Source organism: Aquarana catesbeiana, linkage group LG01 (genome assembly GCF_042186555.1).
Source record: "Aquarana catesbeiana isolate 2022-GZ linkage group LG01, ASM4218655v1, whole genome shotgun sequence".
In the NCBI taxonomy this organism is placed as follows: domain Eukaryota; kingdom Metazoa; phylum Chordata; class Amphibia; order Anura; family Ranidae; genus Aquarana; species Aquarana catesbeiana.
This window is the reverse complement of record NC_133324.1, coordinates 615,650,837-615,675,800: the sequence shown is the minus strand read 5'-3', so window position 1 is coordinate 615,675,800 and position 24,964 is coordinate 615,650,837. Positions and strand designations below refer to the sequence as shown.

General features: G+C 39.8%; 1 protein-coding gene across 3 annotated transcripts in view; it reads left to right on the top strand.

Moving 5' to 3' along the window:
* ARHGAP24 (Rho GTPase activating protein 24) overlaps nt 1-24,964 on the top strand; it is a 1,254,786-nt gene that overhangs the window by 605,965 nt on the left and 623,857 nt on the right. For all 3 annotated transcript variants that reach the window (XM_073600031.1, XM_073600040.1, XM_073600022.1), the window contains exon 2: nt 10,184-10,383. In XM_073600031.1, coding sequence (XP_073456132.1) covers nt 10,184-10,383 — 200 coding nt within the window. The remainder of the gene's footprint in view (nt 1-10,183; nt 10,384-24,964) is intronic.

The window sequence follows — 24,964 nt, the reverse complement described above, 5'->3', positions numbered from 1 at the left end:
TCACAGCCTAGCCACATAGAGAGGCCCAACATGCAGGGAGCACCATCAAGTGTTCTATGAGCATAAATGACACATCTAACTTGTTAACTACCTATTACACTTTTGAAGGCCCTGGAGCACCAGGACAATGGAAACGCCCACAAAATGACCCCATTTTGGAAAGCTAACACCCCAACGTATAATCTATGAAGCATAATGAGTCTTTTGAACGGTTCATTTTTTTCCAGAAGTTTTTGGAAAATGTGGAAAAAAATGAAAACGCATTTTTTTCTACACAAAGTTGTCCATTTATAAGCTATTTCCAACACATAGCATGTACATAGCAAAAATGACACCTCAAAATACATTCTGCTACTCCTCCTGAGTATAGCGATACCACATGTGTAAGACTTTTACACAGCCTGGCCACATACAAGGAACACTGTCAGGTGTTCTAGGGACACATAGCATGCACATACCAAGAATTACACCCCAAAATACATTCTGCTGAGCAAAGGGTAAAAAAAAAAGATTACCTGTGGTTTTAGTAGCACAGTTGTCCACAGGAGGATAGCACTGGTCCAGGCAGCAGGCAGGGACTTGGTCAGCAAAAGCGACGCAATTGTCCAGGCAACAGACAGGAACACTGTCCATAGTCAGTACAGGCAGCAGGCAGGGATACTGTCCATATACAGTCCAGGGTCAGTGCAGGCAGAGATTGTCAGCAGTGCCAAAATATTGATCCTGGTAGTAGGCAGGAACATGGTCCATCCATGTGGTGTGGTCAGTTCATGCGACAGGCAGAGGCATGATGGCATAGGTCCTACAGGCAGCAGGCAGAAGTAGGGCCTCGTTCAGGACAGAATGGGGACAGGGGTAGAGGCTTCTCCCACCCAAATCTCTTTGAAGCCTCCGAGTCTCCAGACCCTAATCTAGGAATGAGAAAACAAAAAAAAATGTTTTCTTCATCCAGAAAAACAATTCTGGAGCCCCTCACATATGTGAGACCCCTGTGTTATGAATCCCACTAGTCCAGTAGCAGGGTACAAGATCAGTCCAAGAGGCAGGCAAAAAGGATGGTCAAACAGTCCAGGGTCAGTTCCAGATCAGGCAGAGGTATGAACAGAATCGGTAGGCAGAAGCGTGGTCGAAAAACAAGCCAGGGTCAGTTCCAGATCAGGCAGAGATATAAACAGAATCGGTAGGCAGAAGCGTGGTCGAAAAACAAGCCAGGGTCAGTTCCAGATCAGGCAGAGATATAAACAGAATCGGTAGGCAGAAGCGTGGTCGAAAAACAAGCCAGGGTCAGTTACAGAGCAAGCAGAGGCATAAGGGGTGTGAAGGTAAATGGCAGGAAGTGAGGGTTATGTTTACCATACTTCACTAATAATTTAGTGAAGTATGGTAACGGCGGAAACAGTTAACTATACAGAGGCCTGGTTGGGAAGGACATTGGGGACAATAAAAAGTAGTGTCTCTTCTCACTCCTCCTTTGGTGCACACCCGGCATTTTTTCTGCCGTTTTTGGCCTGTTGGTCTGGGGGGGATTTTTTCGGGAAAGTGGCGTTCGGACAGTCTACTAATCACATCGGATCGAATGGTTTCTGGTGGGCCGTTCGGGTATATAAGGGCAGTGATTTCCTCCTGGTATCCAAGGAAGGATTTGGGGCTTGCAGTGGATTTATGATAAATAACATAGCTGTTATATATGGCCAAATTGAACAAATATATCGAAACTTTTTTATACCACTGGTATGTTCTTCTCGTGGCAAGATAGGGTTCGAGCATCTGGTCGTTGAAGTCGACACCCCCCATATACTTGTTGTATTCAAAGATGCATGTGGGCTTTTGGATTACCCCATTCCTCCTGGTTATCTCCACGACGTGTTATTGTGGATTGATGAAAGCACGTAGACGTCCCTTCTGTCCCTCCACTTCACAGCCAGAATTTCCTCATTCCTCAAGCTCGCCATTTCCCCTCTTCTTAGCTTTTTGTTCACGAGGCTTTGAGGAAAGCCCTTCCGGTTCTTCCTTATGGTGCCACATGCTGGAGTCTTCTGTCTGTGAAGATTTTGGAACAGGGGCAGACTAGAATAAAAATTGTCCACATATAGATGGTAGCCTTTTTCCAGGAGTGGGTTTATGAGTTCCCAAACGACTTTCCCACTCGATCCGATATATTCTGGGCAATTAGGGGGATGTAGCTGGGTGTCCTTCCCTTCGTATACCATGAAGGCATAGGTATATCCTGTAGCTCGGTCGCATAATTTATACATTTTCACCCCATAGCGGGCCCTTTTGGTGGGAATAAATTGTTTTATGCCCAATCTGCCACTAAATTTGACCAGGGACTCATCCACACATATGTGCTGGTCTGGGGTAAATAACTGGGGGAAGATATCAGAAAAATATTTTAGTAGTGGGCGAATTTTATATAGCTTGTCAAAATGTGGGTCATTTCGGGGAGGGCACTGGGTATTGTCATTGTAGTGTAGGAATCTCATAATCATGAGATACCTGGTTCTGGGCATTACAGAGGAAAAGATGGGCATGTGGTGGATGGGGAGGGTAGACCAATAGGAACGTAATACATTTTTTTTGGTTAGTCCCATACAGAATGTGAGGCCCAAAAAAATTCTAAACTCCTCCACTGTTAGGGCTCTCCATTCGTAGGGACGGGCTGATAGGACGTTGGGTTACTTGCTATGTATTGTTGGGCATATAGATTGCACTGGGCCACAATCGATGCAAGCATGTCCTCAGTAAAAATAAGGTTGAAAAAATCTAATGGTGAAAAATTTTCTGTATCCACCTGGACTCCTGGCTGGGCAGTAAAAGGGGGAATGATAGCTTCTCCTGAATTGGGTGGCAGCCATAAGGGGTTCTCAAGGGAGTAGGGAAGGCTGGCATGGGACCTAACCCTTTGGGCCTGAGGTGACACCCCACTGGTACGTGGACTTTGTCGAGGTACTGCGGTGCTGGTGGATGACACTGCGGTGCTGGTGGATGGCATTGCGGTGATAGTGGATGGCATTGTGGTGATAGTGGATGGCTTTGTATTGATAGTGGATGGCATTGCGGTGCTGGTGGATGGCACTGCATCCTCACCAGTACGTCTTCGTCTGGCGGGCGGACTCTCATCCTCCTCTGAGGCTGTCAGTGTACCACTGCTGAGGACAGGCTCGTAGTCCACGTCAGACTCAGAATCTGAATAGGAATCTGAAGCGGAGAGCTCCCCGTTGCTCTCGTCGGCCGCAAGAATATTATATGCCTCCTCGGCTGAATATACTCTTTGTGACATAGTGATGAAAAATGGCAGATATGTGGCACTGATGACACGTGACACTGGCAGATTGCACTGGTGATAGATGGCACTGATACGTGACACTGATGTGGTAGGTGACACTGTTGACACTGATGACACTGATGTGGCAGGTGACAGACAGGTGGCACTGACGACAGATGGCACTGACAGATTGCACTGATACGTGGCACTGATACGTGGCAGGTGACACTGATGTGGCAGGTGGCACTGATGTGACAGGTGACACTGATGTGACAGGTGACACTGATGTGGCAGGTGACACTGACAGGTGGCACTGATGTGGCAGGTGACACTGACAGGTGGCACTGATGTGGCAGGTGACACTGACAGGTGGCACTAACGACAGATGGCACTGACAGATGGCACTGATGACAGATGGAAGCACTGTGGCACTGATGTGGCACTGTATGGGCACTGTATGGGCACTGTAGGGTGTTTCACTGAAGACTCGGCAACTCACAGTAATGACAGATCGCTCTCTCTCCTCACACACGGTCTCTGTGTGAGGAGAGAAAGCCGGCAATGAGAGATGATCTCATATGTTTACATTTGAGATCATCTCTCATTGGAAGCTCGGATCGCGCTGTAAACGGCCGCTGTGATTGGCCGTTTACGGCGATCTGTGACTGGCTGTGTCCAAGGGACACGGCCAGAGCAGAATTTCCCCGATGCGCACTCCCGGGAGCGCGCATTGCGGAAGTGAACAGGAGGACGTCCAGGGACGTCCAGGGACGCCCTCCCGGCAATTGGAGTCTGCGCTGTAGCCGTCTTTCGGCTATAGCGCGGACGCCTAGTGGTTAAATAAAAAATTGGCCTGTGTGGGTTTGTACGCCTTGGGACCCATTCATGCCTACCTTGCTGATTAATGCAAAAACTGTTTTCTAGGTGAGTGGTGATGCCATCAATAATCAGGAATCCTACCAGTGTCACAACAAATGCACATGTGACAGCAAAAATGATACCTATCATTCACCTTAAGAACGTGTGTATCTAGTGCAATCTCTACTAGCATTGATAGGTTTTACTTACAATACTTAAGATCAATCATATTAAGTCTACAAAGTATATTTATTAATTAATGTCTTCATAGTAATTTGTATATGATATGTGATTAGCACATTGAAATATTAGCATCTGTCCCTAAGATCCAACAGAGTACTATCTGGCCCAGTAACAAGAGAAAAAAACTGTATTATTCAAGTATAAAATAAAATAATATTTTCATTTCAGTGTGTTGCACTGGTTCACAGAGTTCCTGTTTTTAATTAACAAGTTGGTCATGGCTATAAGCTATAAGCCAATGTACCCTTTTCTTTACAGGACCAATCTGTTCATTTTCCGCAAACAAATTACACTTTTGAATTGCTCCCATTATTCATGTTTATTTGAGCCTACATTTTCATAGTCATAATGAATGAAAACATATCAAGCTGACAAAAGTTTGCAGAGGATATTTACTTGTAAGTAGTTCACTCGAGCAGTAAAGCTGACAGATAATGGAACATTTTTAATACAGTTATAAAATTCTGGGAACATGTGTTAGGTTTGCTTATGGGATATGAAATGCATGCTCCTTGAAATATACATAAATTTTCTTCTCTGACAGATGATATCTAGGGAAAACAATTTTCCTCTATTTCGGCTGTTCATTTATTTTTAACAATATAATTTTGTCATTTTGAAAAATATTTAGAATGGGGACAGTATTAAGAGCTAGTCCAGCCCAATTAGTGTAACATGTTATAGAATTTTATGTAGTGGTCAAAAGTATTTGAACAACCTTTCAAAGTATTGGGTTGAGGTGTTTCAGCTGCATGTGCATAAAAATCAATCACAATGGGGTTTATTTACTAAAGCTGGAGAGTGCAAAATCAGACTCACTTCTGCATAGAAACCAATCAGCTTCCAGGTTTTATTCCCAAAGCTTAATCGAAAAAGCTGAGGTTAGAAGCTGATTGTCTACCATGCACAGGTACACCAGATTCTGAGTGCTCCAGTTTTAGTAAATCTCCCCCTATGCCTTTTAATCTCCAATATCAAACAGTAGCATGCAAAGACATTTGGGATTGTTGGGTGCTTCCAAAGTTGTGGCCACAGTTTGGGAAGGCCATTCTCTGTTCCATTATGGCTGTGCCTCTGTGCACAAAATCAGGTCCACCAAGACATGATTTAAAGAGAAGGAACATGAGTGGCCTATATAGAGCTCTGACCTCAGCTTTAACAAATACATTTGGGGTGAATTGTAATGTCCATTGAGAGCCAAGTCTTCTGTCCCAATATGTCTATTAAGAGTTTTTCCAGAAAATACGAGAGCCAGGTCTTCTAATATAAATTTAGTACCTGGCATTACATATTCTCTGAATGGATACAAATTCCCACAGATACACTCCAGAAATTTGTGAAAAGCTTACACAAAAGAGTGAAGACAAATATAGCTGCAAAGAAGGGTGAGGTGTTGGTGTGGAAACAGCATGCTAAAATAGACTTTTGGCCATATAATTGTACTTTAACTCCATTATCTTCACTCCAGATATAGCATTTCATTTTCATAGTAACCAAAAGTATTGAGAGTGTTTTATCATTAAAAATAATTTTCTTCCTTTTTTGGCAAAAAATACACTAGTCCATATAACAGGAAATCCTTATTTCTTAGAACTAGGGAACTCTTACACAACACCCCAAATCAATCCATAGTCAGAAAAACTCCCTAATCCTCCACCTACTAAGATTGCTAAATCCCTGATCCCTTTGCACCGGAGATCTATGACACCCCCATCTTTGAAAACTAAAGTTGATGGAAGAGGCTAGAACTATCTCAAATGACACTTTAGATCGTTTTAGACTTGCATGGCCAGCATGAACACATTATAGCTCACTCATTCACCAAACAGTACAAGCACATGTCTTCCATTCGGATAGCAACCCAGACATATAGATGGCCACAACTTAACAACTGTACCATGTCATAAACCCCCACTAGAACAGGTAAAAAAACAAATTTATAGGCTCAGTAACACAACCTAACCTCTCTTGCACCTCTCTCTCGCTGTCCTTTTTTCTACCTGACTGTAGAACAAAACCTTTGTCCAAATATGATTACTCAAGCCTTTACAGTATTGTATTTCATATGTTTAATTTCATTGACATTTTCTCTCTTTTTTTTTTTTTTTTTTTTTTTTTTTAGCGGCTATCCTCAGCCTAGGGTCAGCAATATTGGGATATTTGTATAAATTATGTGCTATGGTTTCCAACTTCACGATAAACAAAATCATTGTTGTCCATATTGTTATTATCCAGATTTAAAGAAAAAAACAACTGCTATAATTGGTTGCAATGGGTAACAAAATATTTTCTCATGAGCAAACTTTCCACAATTAGTCCTAACAGACCACACACATACACAAAAGCACTGAATTTCCAGTCTACTGTTGGTGTCAATATATTCCTAATGACACCTCAAAAGCAGATTGCAAATGCAGTGTGTTTGCCTGCACCAGATTGCATGGTTACCATAGTACTATGTGATCCAATTGCAGAACAATTTTAAAAGTAGTGCATGCACTAATTTTGGTGCAATCCAGTGCGATTTCAGTCCATTTAAATGAAGAGCTCTGTGATTTATTAACCTCCCCCCGCCCGTGCTATAGCTGAATGACAGCTACAGCGCAGGCCTTAATTGCTGGGAGGCTGTTCTCCCATGCATGAGCTGCGTGTGCGCCCCCTGTGGGGCGTGCACAGCATGCTCTGTGACCAGCAGATCTATGAGACTCAGCTGATCACAGATCCCGGCCCCTTACTACGTGATCAGCTGTCAGCCAATGACACCTGATCATGTGATGTAAACAGAGGATCCGTAATCGGTAAACAGCCGATCACTGGCTTCTGTCAGAGGAACTTTGGTCCCTAAAAAAGAGAGCCGCGGCTGACTCATCTGTGCCCACCAGTGCCAAATGCCATTGCCACCTATCAGCACCCATCAGTGCCACCTACCAGTGCCCACGGTGCCACCTACCTTTGCCCAACAGTGCCACCTATCAATGCCCACCAGTGCTGCCAATCAATGCTTATCAGTCCCTCATCATCAGTGCCACCGATCAGTGCTACCTATCAGTGTCACCTACCAGTGCCTACCAGTGCAAATCAGTGATCATCAGTGCCACCTATCAGTTACCTTCAGTGCCACCAATTAGTGCCAAACATCAGTGCCCATCGGTGCCACCTGTCAGTGCCACCTCTCAGTGCCCATCAGTGCCACCTATCAGTGCCCATCAGTGCCACCTTATCAGTGCCCATCAGTGCAACCCATCAGTGCAGCCTCATCAGCGCACATCAATGAAGCAGAAAAATTACCTGGTTTCAAAATTTTAAAACATACTATGAAACTGTTTTATTATTTTTCTTTTTTTTTCTTTTGGGTCTTTTTTCGATTTTTTCTTTTTTTTTTTTTTTAGCAAAAAATAAAAAACCCAGCAGTGATTAAATAGCACCAAAAGAAAGCTCTATTTGTGTGAAAAAAAAAAGATAAAAATATCTTTTGGGTACAATGTTGTATGACCGCGCATTTGTCATTCAAAGTGCGAGAGCGCTGAAAGCTGAAAATTGGTCTGGACAGGAAGGGGGTTTAAGTGCTCAGTAAGCAAGTTGTTAATAAAAAGCAGCCTGTGAATCCCAGTCAAGTGATTTTGCCTTGGCATAATCTCTCTAGGTCTGTGTGTGGAACACAGTAGGAGAATGATGTCATCTGTTTGCTGCAGGCAAGAGGTAGCATTTCCTTAGATGTACCATTTTTACCAGGGTCAGGATGCCTAGAAGTGAAAAAATGCTCACTACTTCTTTGATATTGCTGGCCAGACCAGAAAGGCATTACTTCTCTGTATTTTGGCCAGTGAGAGAAATATGCAGTAAGTTTTCTCTTTCTACTCTCTTAGTAATCCTGGTGCTGGTGAGTTGCTGACAAAGACAAAATGGCTAATCTGATGACCTAAGGTTGACACTTTTCTCTGCATTTTTAGTTTAGTTCTCTGCATTTTTAGTTTGACACGACATGACACTGATCCCATTCATGTATTTTCATCCACTGTATTCTTTTTGCTGCATTTTAACAAAAATGAAATGCCATTAAAATGAATGCATAAAAAACACACATGGCCTGATTTTTATGAGCATTTTAATGTCAGAAATACCCACTTTTCCTGAAAAAAACATAAGTATAGGAATGTGAAAATTGGCACCAAAAACAGGCATCTATTTTAAAATGACAGAGAAAATTGAGTACTGTCCGTGATACGTTTTTTATTTGCTCTAACATACAATTTTTCAGGACAAGCTTTCGGGGTATGTCCCCTTCTTCAAGGTCCAAGCAGAATTTTTAAGCAGAATGTTAAAAAAACAAAACAAAAAAAAAAACAAAACAAAAAAAAAACACATCTCTGAGGGAAAGGAGAGAGAAAAAAAAAAAAGAGAGAAAAACAAACACATACACATTAATGGTAATAAAGATAGCAGCAGAGTTAGTAAGATAAGAGAGGGAGAGCTATCGAATGGAGGGGGGGATGCTAGTCACAGAGGGGGTCGTAAAACTTTAGTATAATGGGTAAGGAAACCAATATCTAAATTCAGGTTATTATTTTTTGTGTCAAAAAGAATTATCATTCTTAACTCTGCTGCTATCTTTATTACCATTGATGTGTATGTGTATGTTTTTCTCTCTTTTTTTTCTCTCCTTTTCCTCAGAGATGTGTGTTTTTTTTTGTTTTTTTAACATTCTGCTTAGAAATTTGTGAATCAGTACTGCTTGGACCTTGAAGAAGGGGACATACCCCAAAAGCTTGTCCTGAAAAATTGTATATTAGTGCAAATAAAAAAAGTATCACGGACAGTACTCAATTTTCTCTGTCACAATTGCACTAATACGGCTACAATCACATCAAGTATTTTGAAATGAGAATGTTAACTTTTCCTTTCTTGTATGGGTTTTCACACTGGCAGGGTTAGAGCCAACAGAGGGCCTGAGCTGTGTGTGTGATAATTTTTACTTTGGCTGGACACTGATCAATGCAGACTATGCTCCTGGAAAATTTGTTTGAAGTTCAGAAGCTTTCCATGAGATTACGATAACAAAAAAAGTCAGTAAACTTTCTAAAAGTGTAGCCATTGTATAAGAATGCCTTTTCCCCCTGGGCAATCCATGCATTTACCATAAACTGCAAATGTCTTCATTTTTCAGATCAGGCCACAATATATAGATACTACTCTATATAGAGTATCTACATACTGTATATCTACATAATCTACATATATAGAGTTTGGCCATTTAGGAATGGGTGTTCAGATTTGCTGTTGTCTAGATATTGTCATATACATTATTAAGTAGGGGCATTATTTAACCATTTATTTATAGTAAACAACCCTAAAATAAAACAGTTGTAGCTTAAAATTCTTTTATATACAGTAACATGCATTTGTGTTCGGTTAGCTCTGTAGTCACCGTGCATTGGGTTCTCTGTAGAGTAGATGGAGCTTCTAATATGTCACCGCAGTCTGGGCACTATTGTACAAAGAAGAACTGTAGAACTTAAGGGTAAGGAGATTGGCTGCGTTCCACGCTACCTGACACATCTATGATTTGCTCCTTTCCTTTGTTTGCCTTTTACAGCTGACCTACACTTTAAAAAAGTAGGTTATCTCCCTGCTGACTGCCACAAGCATGGATATAAGTTTGAAGAAAACAGCAGGATCCCTTGCAGTGCACCTTTTGTTGTCAGGAGCTATTTATTTTACTGCTGTGTCTCTACTAAGGAAACTGTTTTCTTCCCCTTAAGAACAAAGATGATTTCACATATTTCTTTTCTTTTTCTCTTTCTTTTATTTCTTAAACAGAAAAGTCTATCAGTCTGATTATGGACGACTACAATGTCTCTGCAGAGAGCCCCCACACAGGCCAAGGCCGGCAGAATGCAATTAAGTGTGGATGGTTGCGGAAGCAAGGAGGTTTTGTCAAAACCTGGCACACACGTTGGTTTGTTCTCAAGGGAGATCAGCTCTATTATTTCAAAGATGAAGATGAAATGAAGCCTTTGGTGAGTAAATGGAACATATAATGTAACAGGTTAAACAGACATTAGAAGACAAAAGGAAGAGTATTGTAGACCTTGCTCCTCTAAATACCAGCCTTGGGCACTTCGTCCCGTATAAAGGAGGCTGCTAGTTCTGTGATGTGAACATGCCAACTTTGTTAATTAAAGTCATACTCTAATTAGTTATAATCCCTTAAAGAATGTGGTTTCCTTTAGGAATTGTGGGTTTTAAATAAATTTAATGGTCTGGCCTTCTGAACACGATTTCTTTCTTTCTTTATTTTTTTGTAATGTGGTTGGTACAACTTGTTTGTAATGTCTTTCGTTTAAGAAAAAGTACTTTTCTTAAGATTCACTTTAGTTTTTATTTTTAGTTTTACCACTATATTGCAGAATTTAGTATTTTATGAATTTCCAGTAACAAGGTAGTTTACCTAAAGGGCAGTTAATGTGACATTCACCAAATGTTCACTACAGGTTAATCACGTGCATATTGTATGCTAAGTGACAGTGATTGATCTACCATCAGTGAATGGTTAAAGTCACATTCACTGCTTTATAAATGTGCCCCGAAGTTTATTTCAACCCAAGAACAAAAATATAATATATTGCAAATCACCAGAAGTTGTTGTGGTTGGATTCGTTTAGTATATTCTAGCCTTTACTTTTTTCTAGCATTGTATTTCCTTTATTTTCACCTGGTGATTCTGCCAGTGACACACTTTCTTTTCAAGGATAACAATGCTTCCTCTTTATAATATATCTTGCAGCATTGTCACCCTGGGCTGCTCTTTCCTGATTCAAATTCAGAACCCCTCCCCATCTCCTCATCTCCATAACATGGGAGCAGTAGTAGTTCACTGCTTGAGATTGTTCTAACTAGATGTTTTTAACCTCTTGCCGCCATCATTATACGGCGGCAGGTCAGCTCTCCTGCGCAAACTGTCGTAGGTGTAGGTCAATCTGTGCAGGGTGGCTAGTGGGGGCGTGTACACCCGGCATGCCTGCATGTCCCGCAGACTTGATGTCTGCCTGCAACCCGCGATCGTGGTGTACAGAGGCAGAGCGGGGAACTGCCTATGTAAACAAGGAAATTCACGGTTCTGCCTAGTGATATGTCATTGGGAACAGCAATCTCTATCATGTCCTAGATAGCCCATCCCCCCTACAGTTAGAACACACCCAGGGAACACAGGTAACCCCTTGATCGCCCCCTAGTGTTAACCCCCTCTCTGATAGTGACATTTATACTGCAATCAGTGGCTATTTTTAGCTCTGATCTCTGTATAAATGTCACTGATCCCAAAAAAAGTGTCAAAAGTGTCCGATCTGTCCGCAGTCCCACTAAAAATCGCAGATCACCGTCATTACTAGTAAAAAAAAAATAATAATAAAAATGCCATAAATCTATTCCCTATTTTGTAGATGCTATAACTTCTGTGCAAACCAATCAATATACGCTTATTGTGATTTTTCTTACCAAAAAATATGTAGAAGAATACATATTGGCCTAAACTGATGAAGAAACTTTTTATTTTTTCATTTTTTGGGGATATTTATTATAGCAAAAAGTAAAAAATATTTTTTTTTTCAAAATTGTCTTTCTTTTTTTGTTGATAGCGCAAAAAATAAAAACTGTAGAGGTGATCTAATACCACCAAAAGAAAGCTCTATTTGTGGGGAAAAAGGGACATACATTTTGTTTGGGTACAGCGTCGCATGACTGCACAATTGTCAGTTAAAGCGACACAGTGCCATATCACAAAAAAGGGCCTGGTCATTAAGGGGGCAAATCCTTCCGGGGCTAAAGTGGTTAAATTGCTGAAGTTCAGTTAAATTTGGATTTCTTTTATTAGAGCCCTTTCACACTGGGGCGGGGGCGGCGTCGGCGGTAAAACGCTGCTATTATTAGCGGCGTTTTACCGTTGGTATGCGGCCGCTAGCGGGGCGGTTTTACCCCCGCTAGCGGCCGAGAAAGGTTTAAATACCACCGCAAAGCGCCTCTGCAGAGGCTCTTTGCTGGCGGTATAGCTGCGCCGTCCCATTGATTTCAATGGGCAGGAGCGGTAAAGGAGCGGTATACACTCCGCTCCTTCACCGCTCCGAAGATGCTGCTGGCAGGACTTTTTTTACTGTCCTGCCAGCGCATCGCTCCAGTGTGAAAGCCCTCGGGGCTTTCACACTGGAATGAAAGTAGCGGCACTTTCGGGTCAGTTTGCAGGTGCTATTATTAGCGCAATATCGCCTGCAAACCGCCCCAGTGTGAAAGGGCTCTTAGGTGTTATTAGCCAGTCAGAATGTGTCGCCTACAAATAGAGGTTGAATGCTAGTGCGTCTGTCCTGTGTAATATATCCTATGCCTGAGGTACCATTTCATAGTTTTGGACTGAGACCCAGGAGTCAAAATATCCTGCTAGTTTTTAAACAGTAATAAGGGATCCCCTTATGTTAGCCACCCTGCACAGACCGACCTACACCTATGGCGGTTTGCGCAGGAGAGCCAACCTGCCGCCGTATAATGACAGCGGCTGTTTGGCAAGAGGTTAAAACATCTAGTTAGAACAATCTCAAGCAGTGAACTACTACTTCTCCTCCCATGTTATGGAAATGAGGGTACCTATCACTCGACTACATGCACCCAGACTGATGCATATAGGAGTTCTGAGGCTCATCACGAAATGCACTGTAGCACTAATATTAAGGAGCAGATGGTCCCAATGTTAAATGTGGGTAGGAATTTAAATGCACTTTTAGGAAAACTAATTCCTACAAACTGTACAGTATATACTCTGTTACTGTCTGCTACTGTCTGTTGTTCTTCGTCTGTTTTATGAGTTTCTGGATTGTATACATTACTGTGACCCTTCCTGTGCTAAATAATTTAGAGCCCATGTTTTCAAAATAGGATAAGAACTTTAATAGCAACATTTTATTTTTCACACTATAGTGTATATTATATGCAGTATCTTCACCTTTAAAGGTTGTTCCACTTCAACCAAAGTGGATTTTGTTTCATTTGGTTATATATCTCTGTGTACCTGTGGTGTGGTATAGGGATGAAAAGAGGGGTCTTCGTCAGTAAGGATATTACGGTTTACTGTGTTGTCCCACCCCTTTCAACCACCCTTGCTTTCCTATTGGACAGTGGGGCGCCCAACACATTGCTAGCTACAAGAAAGGCATATACAATTTGAAGGGCCAGAGCAAGACTGAAACCATGCATGCTCTGGGGGCAAGTTCCTTTATAGAGGCGTTCAGGATTTCAGGCCACTAGTTTACTCTGCATGCACCCTGAAGAGGGCCAGCTTAACAAGGTTTGTATTTTAGTTTTCTATTACTGTAAAAATGTACAAAACACTAGTATGATGATTTCATAAAATCAGTCAGATTATCATTTTGTCATAATATCATGAAACTGTTTTCTATGATAAATACAATTAAATGAAATGTTCAAAAACTCCACAAATTAGTTATACGTTTACCAACCCAGATAACAAGTCTTGTGAACTTGCTGCACATCTTCCCTGGCAAATTGTACACTTGCAGAGCACTTGAAGCACAAATTCTAGTTGACACTTTTCCAATTTGTATGCACATTTGCGTGGCAAGTCTCTAGCAAGAGCAATGTTGTAGTGGTAAGTCTACAGCAAGAGCTCTGCAAGTCTGTAGCAAGAGCCCCGCAAGTCTATAGCAGAATTATGCAAGTCTCCATTTTTGGAAAGAAAAAAGAAGCAAGCAGCGCAAATCTTTAATCCCACAATCTGCTGACAGTGAACTCACTGCTATTAACCTAATCCCTTAGGCCTCATGTACACTGCTGCTGAAAAACGGACGTTTATGAGCAGTTGGGCATTTTTTTTCAACTGCTCCTGAACTCTCCTCTATGTTATCTTATCAGTACATGTACACAGGGTCGTTTACAGTCGTTTCTAGGCAGTTGAGTTTAGAGGCTTTTTTTGGAACGCAAAAAAATGGGTTCAGAAGCTGAGTTTAGAGGCATTTCAATCGGCAAACGCTTCTAAACGCGGCTAAAGGCGGTAACTTGCGTTTAGCCGCGCTTCGTTTACAGGCGTTTTTCATTTTTGGCTATTTAAAAAAATAAATAAAAACATTTACTTTTTTTTTTTAATGCTTCTAAATGCAAACGCAGCAAAACGCGGCATGTAAACGCCGTCAAGTTAAATCGTTCAGGAGAGGTTGTAAAAACGTCCCGTGTACATGAAGCCTTACTGTACACATGTGAAATACATTCAATCCAACAATCATATATGATAAACTCTGTGTCATTACATAAAATAATTAATCTATCATACAAAAATGATTTGTTTCTATGAAACAAACAAAGTGCAAATGCTGTTAAAAAAAAGTGCAAAAGAAAAAAATGGTGTGCTGACACAGTGAGCAAAAAGTGCTCAGTGCAAGAAAATATTATTCATTATTAAAGAGCATGCATCAAAAATTCATATGTGTTCAAAATATTTGCAGTCCATTTTGCAATCCCAGGAAAAATCCAAGATTATTATCACTTTCTTGGATTTTTCCTGGGATTGCAAAATGGACTTCAAATATTTTGAACACGTATGCATTTTTGATGCATGCTCTTTACTAATGAATAATATTTTCTTGCACTAAGCACTTTTTGTTCACCGTGTCAACACACAGTTTTTATTTTGCACTTTTTTTAACAGCATTTGCACTTGGTTTGTTTCATAGAAACAAATAATTTTTGTATGATAGATGAATTATTTTATGCAATGACACAGAGTTTATTATTATACATGATTGTTGGATTGAATGCATTTCACATGTGTACAGTAAGGGATTAGGTTAATAGCAGTGGGTTCACTATCACAAGATTGTGGGATTATAGATTTGCTCTGCTTGCTTCTTTTTTCTTGCCAATTAACTGGTGATCATAGGAATGTGCAGGGGGTGTGCCCGGTGTGCCTGGGCACACCTTAATCACCTCAAGCGCATTAGCATTATCGCTCTGTGTGCATGCAGGGAGATGTGAAATATCTCCCTCTGACCAGTTATGCTATTCATGAAGTGCTATCGTACTTCTTTCACTGTACCAGCTCTACCATAAGAGTGTGTGTGTGTGTCTGTCTGTATATGTAATATATAGATGTAGATGTTATATATATATATATATATATATATATATATATATATATATATATATATATATATATATATATTTTTTTTTTTTTTTTTTTTTTTTTACACACGCGTGTGTTTGATCTTTGGGGTTACACACACCTATGCTGGTGATTCACTGGTACTTAGGTGGCAGCAGACTTATTTAATCCCCCAATCTTCCATTAATATCTTTGGCACTAGTTTTTCTTGTTGTTTGTCCAAGTGTCCGTTTTTAATCAGGTCTATCCACTCTAAGTGAAGAGAGGTGAATTGTCAGAAAAATTGCAAAATCTAAGCCAAAATGGCTAAAGTTGAAAAAAAAAGCTCTCATTGAAATATTTTTAATTCAGCTTTTTTGGCCTATATTTGACCATTTTCCTTAAAAATGTGCATTAAGACAAAACTGATCTTTATATAAAACATTTATTAAAATATTTGAATAAAATCAATACATAACACTGGATTACATAGTTATTTTTTTTTCATTAGGGTGAACATTTAACAAAATTTAAAAAAGAACATTTATAATATGAAAAAGAACATTCTCAAAAACAATAAAAATGATACAAAAAACCCCACAAAACAAAAATTGCAGTAATATGCGATACTATGTGAAATAGTGATAAAGTTCACTAATTCAAGACGCTAAACAGCAAAAAGACAAATATGCATAAATGACTATTCCTAATTTAAAAAAACAAAAAAATACAATAATATGTGAAACAGTGATAAAAGTGCTCGAATCAAAAGCGGGTATTAGTCTGATTTTACATAAAAAAAAATAAAATAAGTCCCAAATAATAAAGTGCATGTGCATCAAAAAGTAATACGATGTGAAGATCACGTGCTCAAAAAACAGTTCTTGAAAGTTGTGAACACAATTTTTCCCACCATCCAGGCATCCACCAGGAGTGTGTCCTAGCAGCTCACCCTAAACAATGACCACAGACGGGTCTAGTGGCGCTTTGGTATACAAATTCTTAATGGCAGTTCATGTTCCACTCTCCTTGCCTGCATCGAAATCCACAGCTGGTCTGAGAAGGCTTTACTATATGGATCCTTAATGGAAAATCACATTCCACTCCACTCTCCTCTCCTAAAAGCTCCACTAGACCTGTTGTGATCTTTGTTTAAGGTGAGCTGCTAGCATATAAACAAGGAAAAATAAAACATTCCAAATTGTGCTTCACCAATGGAATATTAGGGTTAGTCACTCCTTGATTTCTACCTCTCTAAACTTCATATCAGATCTCATGGATACCACTCACCTCTCTGCACATCACGTTCCATGAACCAATTAAAGAAAAAACTTACACACAGCAGGGAGCAATGATGGAAATTCAGCCACAGTGACCCCTGTGGTGGGATGACTTTTACACAACATAACTGAACCAGAACTTGCAGCAGACTTGCAGAATGTTTGCAAAGAAAGTTGATCTGGAGTCATTCAATGCACACTTGCTGCAATTGTGCAACAAACTTGTGAAGCCTGGCAAGTCTAGCAAGAGCTTAGCACATCATTTTCAAACTTGCAGCAAAATTACTTGCTATCTGGGAAACAGGTTGGAAAAGGGAAACATCTAGATTATTCTGATATATGTCTATTTAGTTTACATGATGTGTCAGGCATCTGTAGAATGTGAGCTCATTTACACACAGTAGATAAAAGTACACATAAATGGTACAATGATAAATGCGTTAAAAATAAATGTATTCTTGTCCAAGTATGTATTAGAGCTGCCCTTGCAGTAGGCCTTGGGAACTGAAGTCAGTGCTATTTGTAAGGTCATCTATATGGCCACCCTTTATAGCTGTCACAGCAGACGATGAAGCTGAAGAAAGGCAGCTTTTGTTTGGTTTCCACTGAAATCCTGGCATTTCCAGTGCTTGTTTTGCTGTTATGAAGAAGCAATGTTGCATTATTTTTTTTAAGAGGGACACTGTGAACAAATATCACTGTCTCAGCTTAGAAATGCTAACACTGCATACTGGCTTTGTAATGACCTAGGATCCCCATGTGATGTCAGCAGAGCTAGATTTACATCATTGGACCTTGTGGGTCAACTTTGACACTCCAAGCCCTTGTACTTCACACTCAATTTTCATAGCAACCTTTTTGCTTTACTAACTGCTAATAAATTAAGTTAGCCTATAACTCCAAACTTTCTGTATTATTCAATAGCTATAATGACACAGTACTCTACTAATGCCACCTTGGACAATAATATAGACAAGAGTGGTCTATGGCTTAGATAGGACAAGCAAGCAAACACAGATCTAGTAATCAGAGGTCAGACAATAACGGACACATTTTTTATATAAATCTGAACTCAACCTGAATTGATTTGATACTATTAGATGATATAGATTGTAACTGTGCATACCCATTGCAACAGTCATGCATACTGGGCACCCAAATAGCTGTGTTTGTAGCAGCCATTTTGTTTGCGTCACAAGTCGCCCCTGCCATTTTGTCATAAGAATGCATAGCCCCAATGACCTTTTCTCCCTCTTTCCAACACTTTATACAATACATAAACTGTTAATTGATGCCAGGACCTTATCAATCCATTGATCGGACATGCAGACCTCTCCATTACCCAATCCATAATTTCAGGAAACCCTAATAAAACTGTCACCCTCGCAAACTTGAGCAATCCAGAGAACCAACAGATACCCGGTCATAAATAGCTCAGTTGAAGGAAATGGCCAATACACATCTCTGCTAGACTGGTTAGCAGAAAAGACTAAAACTTCAGCATATTTTTTTAACTCATGAAAACATAATAGCATGGCCAAAATATAGACATATTTTCCTCCCTTAGTTAATTTGTAGCATTTTGAGCCCAAACACCACTACCCTAGGAGTACTGGAAGCAGAATCAGCCCAATTCCTCTCCTAGGTGAACTGGGCATCCAAAACCTGTCAAGTTTTTCATTTCAAAGCTAAATTCAGGCTGGACAATAATCTGCATGTTAGCAAAATGTACCCAGTAGGTAGTCAGAGAAATGAATACATATAGAAAACTGTATTAAGGGCATAATCATAAATATGATGACATCCCAGAAACTACTCCTTAGATGCTTAATTGGTCAGATGGTCTCTGTCAACATCCCTTTGAACCAGAGCAAACAGCTCTCATTAACATCAAACTAAGGAACACTTAACAGGACTTGTGAGAGCCACTGTAGCGTTTTTACTTATTCGCTGGTCTCTGCTGAAACCAGGATTTGCAAGTATTCTTCATTTTCAACTCCTTTTCATATCTATGTTGTTTTATTCTCTCTTTATTTCCTTGTAACACCTTTTTTTTCTGTAAATATTCTATTTTCACCACTTTGACCTTTTTATTATTAAACCCTGTTTTGAAAAGTGTTAAAATTGTCCCTAAAGCTTTTAATGCAAACTAAAAGAATCTATCTCTTGACGAGCGCTACTGTATGTGATAAATCTCTCAATATACCTGTCTGTGGTGACGGTGTGTGTACAGACATTTATTTTTAAAATCATAATTGTATTTCTAATCTTGTGGAAGTTCTCACTCTTTGGTAAAGGTTGGCGGTGGCAGTTAAAGGGTTAAACGCTTAATTAACTTAACCCGGTGACAATCACTCTCAGGCTGTTGGCACCTAGATTATGGTCCCGCAAGATGGAAAATCTTTGTGCAGGGCGTAGCTGAGAGTGACATTGTTACGCAAGTGACAGCACGATGTGAGATTGGCCAGTCCTTTGTCATGAGTCGTGAGAAAGGCAGATGTCAGTGTTCGTCACACCCATGTTAGCTGTTATGTGGTTTACTTTACTTTAAGAAAAGAAACCAGCAGTTTTTTTAACAAATCACCATCTCCAGTGTATTGAAAAATCATTGCTTTTTATACTTGATGAAATGCAGTTACTTAATATCCTACTATTTCTCATTTATGACGAATTTGTCATTCCAAATGTAGCCATGGTGTGAGCACTCCTGACAACAATCCACCAAATCACCCTGCTGCCAGACCCCCATCTATCACCTCTGAGACAATGAGCAGTCATTTGTGTAGTTTTGTTGCGTTTATTGCGGGATACAACTTGGTTGGGGTAAAGGAAGATATAGGATGCCCATAGCACTTATTGAATTGTCATCACATTTGTAGAACATTAATTAGCAGCTTTAGCCCTAAAAATGATGCACTTCTAACATTCACAGTCAGTTCTCCTGCATATCTCCACTGAAGACTATTGCTCCTCTTCCTCCTCTGCACTGACTCCTGTAGAGTATCACTACCTCAAACTCCTCTTGTACAAATCCTTTGCTGCAAAACTGTTAGACTCCTGTATCATCACTTCCAGTAGGACAAAAAGGATCACTCTAAATAACCCCAGTTTGCTGGCTGTACTTTGTTACTGTATTAAAGTCTCTTGAATGGTGTTGCTTTAGCAAATCAATAAGCCAGAGGCATGCAATACCTCTCCCAGGTGGCTCAGTGAATTTGGTAGCTACACAGTCTTTTGCATGGTATTACCAGAGTCCTTTACCAGGCCAGAGATACTCGGTACCTCTCCCCGATGGCCTAACACACAGTAATAAGCGGACTACTGTTCCCAGCCAGTCCATAACTCCAAACGCTGCATTCTGCACTACTCTCAACAATTCTCCTTTTGCTTCTTTCACACTGACCTTCTCCAAAGCACAAGTCCTGTGTTCCCCGGTCACAGAACTTTGTTCTACTTTCCTCAGTCCTACTGTTGCTTCTTCACTGATCTTCTCTAAAGTGCAAGTCCTGTGTTCCCCGGTCACAGCAGCTTGACACCAACTCCATGGTGAAGATCTTTCTCCAGGATTAATTAACCACTTCACACAAATCGCCATACCCGTACGTCAGTATTTTGACACTAAATACCGTTGTTATGGCAGCAGCTAGCTGCCATAACCTTGGTATTTTCAGGAACCGCGTGCATTTCTCTTTCAGATAAAAGTGGTCTCTGTGGCGGGAGAGGTGCGGATCACTTTTATCAGTGGCGGGAGAGGTGCCCATCCCCCTCCCGCTGCGCTCTGGTCGTCTCTGCTGCTTACCAGAGCCGTCGGTAGCAGCGGAGACGATCGCGTCCGCTCCCCTCACTGCCTGGATACGAAATGAGGGGAAGATGGCCCCCACTCTGCTTCATAGAATTGGAGGACAGAAGTGACGTCAAATGTCACTTCCACCCTATGCTCTTAAAGGAGAATTTTATTTTTATTTTTTTTCAAATTACATATTTTTATTTTTTTTTTTATTGCATTTTAGTTAAATATGAGATCTGAGGTCTTTTTGACCCCAGATCTCATATTTAGGAGGTCCTGTCATGCTTTTTTTCTATTACAAGGGATGTTTACATCCCTTGTAATAGGAATAAAAGTGACCCAAATTTTTTTTTTAAAAAAAGACTGTGTCAAGATAAAAAAAAAAAAGTAAAATAAATAAGAAAAAAATAAATAATGTAAAGCGCCCTGTCCCGACGAGCTCGCGCACAGAAGCGAGTGAAATTGGTGTTCAAACCACACGTGAAGTATCACCACAATCGTTAGAGCGAGAGCAATAATTCTAGCGCTAGACCTCCCCTGTAACTCAAAACTGGTAACCTGTAGACATTTTTAACTGTTGCTTATGGAGATTTTTAAGGGTAAAAGTTTGTTGCCATTCCACAAGTGGGTGCAATTTTGAAGCGTGACATGTTGGGTATCAATTTACTCGGCATAACATTATCTTTCACGATATAAAAAAACATGGGCTAACTTTACTGTTGTCTTATTTTTTTATTCAAAAATGTATTTTTTCCCAAAAAAAAGCGCTGCGCAAATACGGTGTAACAGAAAGCATTGCAATGACCGCCATTTTATTCTCTAGGGTATTAGAAAAAAAAATTATATATATATATATATATATATATATATATATATATATATTTTTTTTTTTTTTTTTTTTTTTGTGGGTTCTAAGTAATGTTCTAGCAAAAAAAAAATGATTTTAACTTGTAAACACCAAGTCTAAAAAATAGGCCCAGTCCTTAAGTGGTTAAACTTATGGTTAAGCATATTCTCTTTGTCCAGTCTAATATACTGAAGGAAGGTATAGCATCAGTTAAAAGTCAGTCATTCCAATAATGATATATTTGTTTTAGGAGGGACCTAATGGCCACAGTCAGGTCCTGTGTTCTTACACATCTTGGTTACGTCAGTCCTGCCAAAAATTATATATTTGTTATAGGAGGAGCCTGATGGCCAAAATCTGGTCCTGGGTTCTTATACATCTTAAGCTGGCCATAGATGAGTAAAATTTCAAACAAATATTCTTAGGAAAAGAATGTTCTCAGAAAGTTGATTTGTTTTTCTAATCATTAGTGGGTCAAATCAATGTTCGTTTCGACCTCAGTGATGAGAATAATCAAAGCATGATGGAAACGTTTTATTGAACTAACACATTTCTAACAGTGTTTGTGGTTTCCGTTCGGCAAAGTCCATTCATTCCAAAATAAAATTAAAATGAAAATTAAAGAAAAAATACATTTTTCAAACAGCATTCGAAAGTTCTGAAAAATTTCATACACATTTTCTTAAAACTTTTCCTAAGAATTTTCATATTTATCTACCCATCTGTGGCCAGCTTTAGACACCCCAACAGTGAGATTTCCTTATGTATTTGATTCTCATCCTGCTCATCTTTTTGTGTTCTATATCATTCCACAAAAGGTAAAATAAAAAGAAAGTCTAACAGACAGAACTAGACCTCCTTTTATTGGTCAATTGTAACAGCAGATGCGTTGATCCAGGAGCTGAAGCACAAAAATCCCACCGATAGCCCTCAGAAGATATAAGGTGATTTCATTTTACAGCGTTCACCAAAACTGAAATATCAGTTTTGGGTGCACTGTTTATATACACATGCTGTTTAGCAAACTTGTTGAGCAGTATTTTAAGAATTGTAAGCATCTACTGGAGATTCCTTGTCTGTGAAAAAGATTCAAAAATATTTATACCTCCAACGTTCTTACCATACATCAATTATATTACAACAGAAGAGATAAGCATCACTTACGGAAGCAAATAATCTTATATATTACATGGAAAGGGCTATCCATATTTTTTCTGTCTATTTTCACCTACTTTTCATATCCATTATGTTATGTTATGTTATGTGTGGATAAAGTAAGATCAGCTATTTTCCTTTAGTTTCCATCAAGGGTTGTGCATTTGGATAGATTGGGTATGGTTTACTCTAACCTGTTAATTTAGTTAAGTGCAGGAAAAGTTTCTGTTTGTTTGGCATAAACACGTTATGGTTTCAAATACTTTTTTTTTACAACTGAAGTGGGGTTGCCCCCGATACCGATACTAAGCATTTGCATGAGTATCAGTATTCGTGCAAATGCGGCAATATTAGAAACCGATACCTTCAGGTTCGGTTCTATCATCTATCAGTGGGATTCCCCGCTGATAGATGAAATGTATACAAAAGAATGCGGTAATTGTTGGTTGTTAAGGAGTGGGGCTGCCGCGTCCAGTAGAACTAATGACGTTTTAGCTGTCAGAGGCAGGAAGGGGGCCCACCGGTGCCCTGACTGATCCTGTTCTGCTGGAGGTAAGCGGGCTGATCCCTAGGCAGGAGGAGACTCTGTATGGAGCTGACAGATGGAGGGGAGCCATTCACTTCCCTGGGCCAGTACCGAGCCTAGAGTGGAGGGGAGCTGGATCGTAGCAGGAGCCTGGTGCTGGGAGGTGGCAGGTGGGAGAAGAAGCGAGGTGGCCCCTGTGGACTCTGAAGCTCTGGATTTTTCTGAGAAGGTTAGCGAAGAAGCATGTGCAGTTCCCCATGACTGTCCGCTGCACCAGGAGCCTGCCGGAGCTGTGCTGAGTGCTGAGGTCCAGGAGAGGAGCTTCCTGGTGAAAGGAGTCAGGAGGATTGGGGTGAGGAAGGGCAGAGTCTTTTGATTTCTTCTTTGAGTCCCCCACAACTACTCTCCCTCGCCCCATTATTAAACTGCTAGATTTACATACAGGTTTCCTGTGGCGCCAAGCATGAAAAAAAGTAAAAACACTATATATGCTTTGAGTTTTTTCCCCCTATATTTCTTTTCTTGGCACTTGCTTATTGGTAATTACAATTCTTTAAAAGTGAAACATTTCCAAAAGAAAAGTTTTACTATGAGACTATTTTTATGCTAAGCAATTTGAGGAATGCAATTGTAAATGAAACATTTCAATTCCATCAATTGTTTGAACTCAAAATTATTTACAAAAACATTTACTGAGCTGTATAACAATGCACTTTTCTAGAATTTTGCAAATAGGTAGTAATACAACAGTAAGAACTTTAAAGTAAATATTAAAACCAAATATTCAAATATTGATGCAGTGTGTTTTTTTCTGTAAGAAGTTATCAGGTATATCTCCAGGGTGCTCAAAAATACATGAGATATAAATATTCCATTGAAAAGCGTCCATGTATAATTTAAAGCTGTAAAGGAATAGTTTATCGGCTCAGATGTAATAGAGTCTGGAGCACTGAACAGTACACTGGAGCATAGAGATTTAATCCATTCTGAAAATGGTCTGTGTCAGCAGTTAGGAGTCTAGGAAATGGATTTTCTGTTATCCTCCTAGCTGTCCTGGGATTTTTACGTTTCATATACAGTCTTGTAACCCATTAAATCATTATCCACTGTCTTGTACAACTTAGAAGGTCACACTGATAATTAACCCTTTCAACAGAAAATTACATTTAAGGAAATGTAAGTATAAATATAAAATAAAGACACACCAGTTAAAATTATATTGAATTATTAAAAAATAATAAAGAACTCATAGTCATCATGGCTGATGACACTGTATTGCTATATGGATTGGACATATAATTTATATATATTTATATATATATATATATATATATGTATATATATATATATATATATATATATATATATATATATATATATATATATATATATATATATATATATATATATATATATATACAGTATCTCACAAAAGCGACTACACCGCTTACATTTTTGTAAATGTTTTATTACATCTTATCATGTGACAACACTGAAGAAATGACACTTTGTTACAGTAAAGTAAAGTAGTGAGTGTACAGCTTGTGTAACAGTGAAAATGTGCTGTCCCCTGAAAATAACTCAACACATTTTCAAATTGGGCGCAAAGTTTCAATATTTTGTGTGGCCACCATTATTTTCCAGCACTGCCTTAACCCTCTTGGGAATGGAGTTCACCGGAGCTTCACAGGTTGCCACTGGAGTCCTCTTCCACTCCTCCATGATGACATCACAGAGCTGGTGGATGTTAGAGACCTTGCGCTCCTCCACCTTCCATTTGAGGATGCCCCACAGATGCTCAATAGGGTTTAGGTCTGGAGCCGTGCTTCGTCAGTCCATCACCTTTACCCTCAGCTTCTTTAGCAAGGC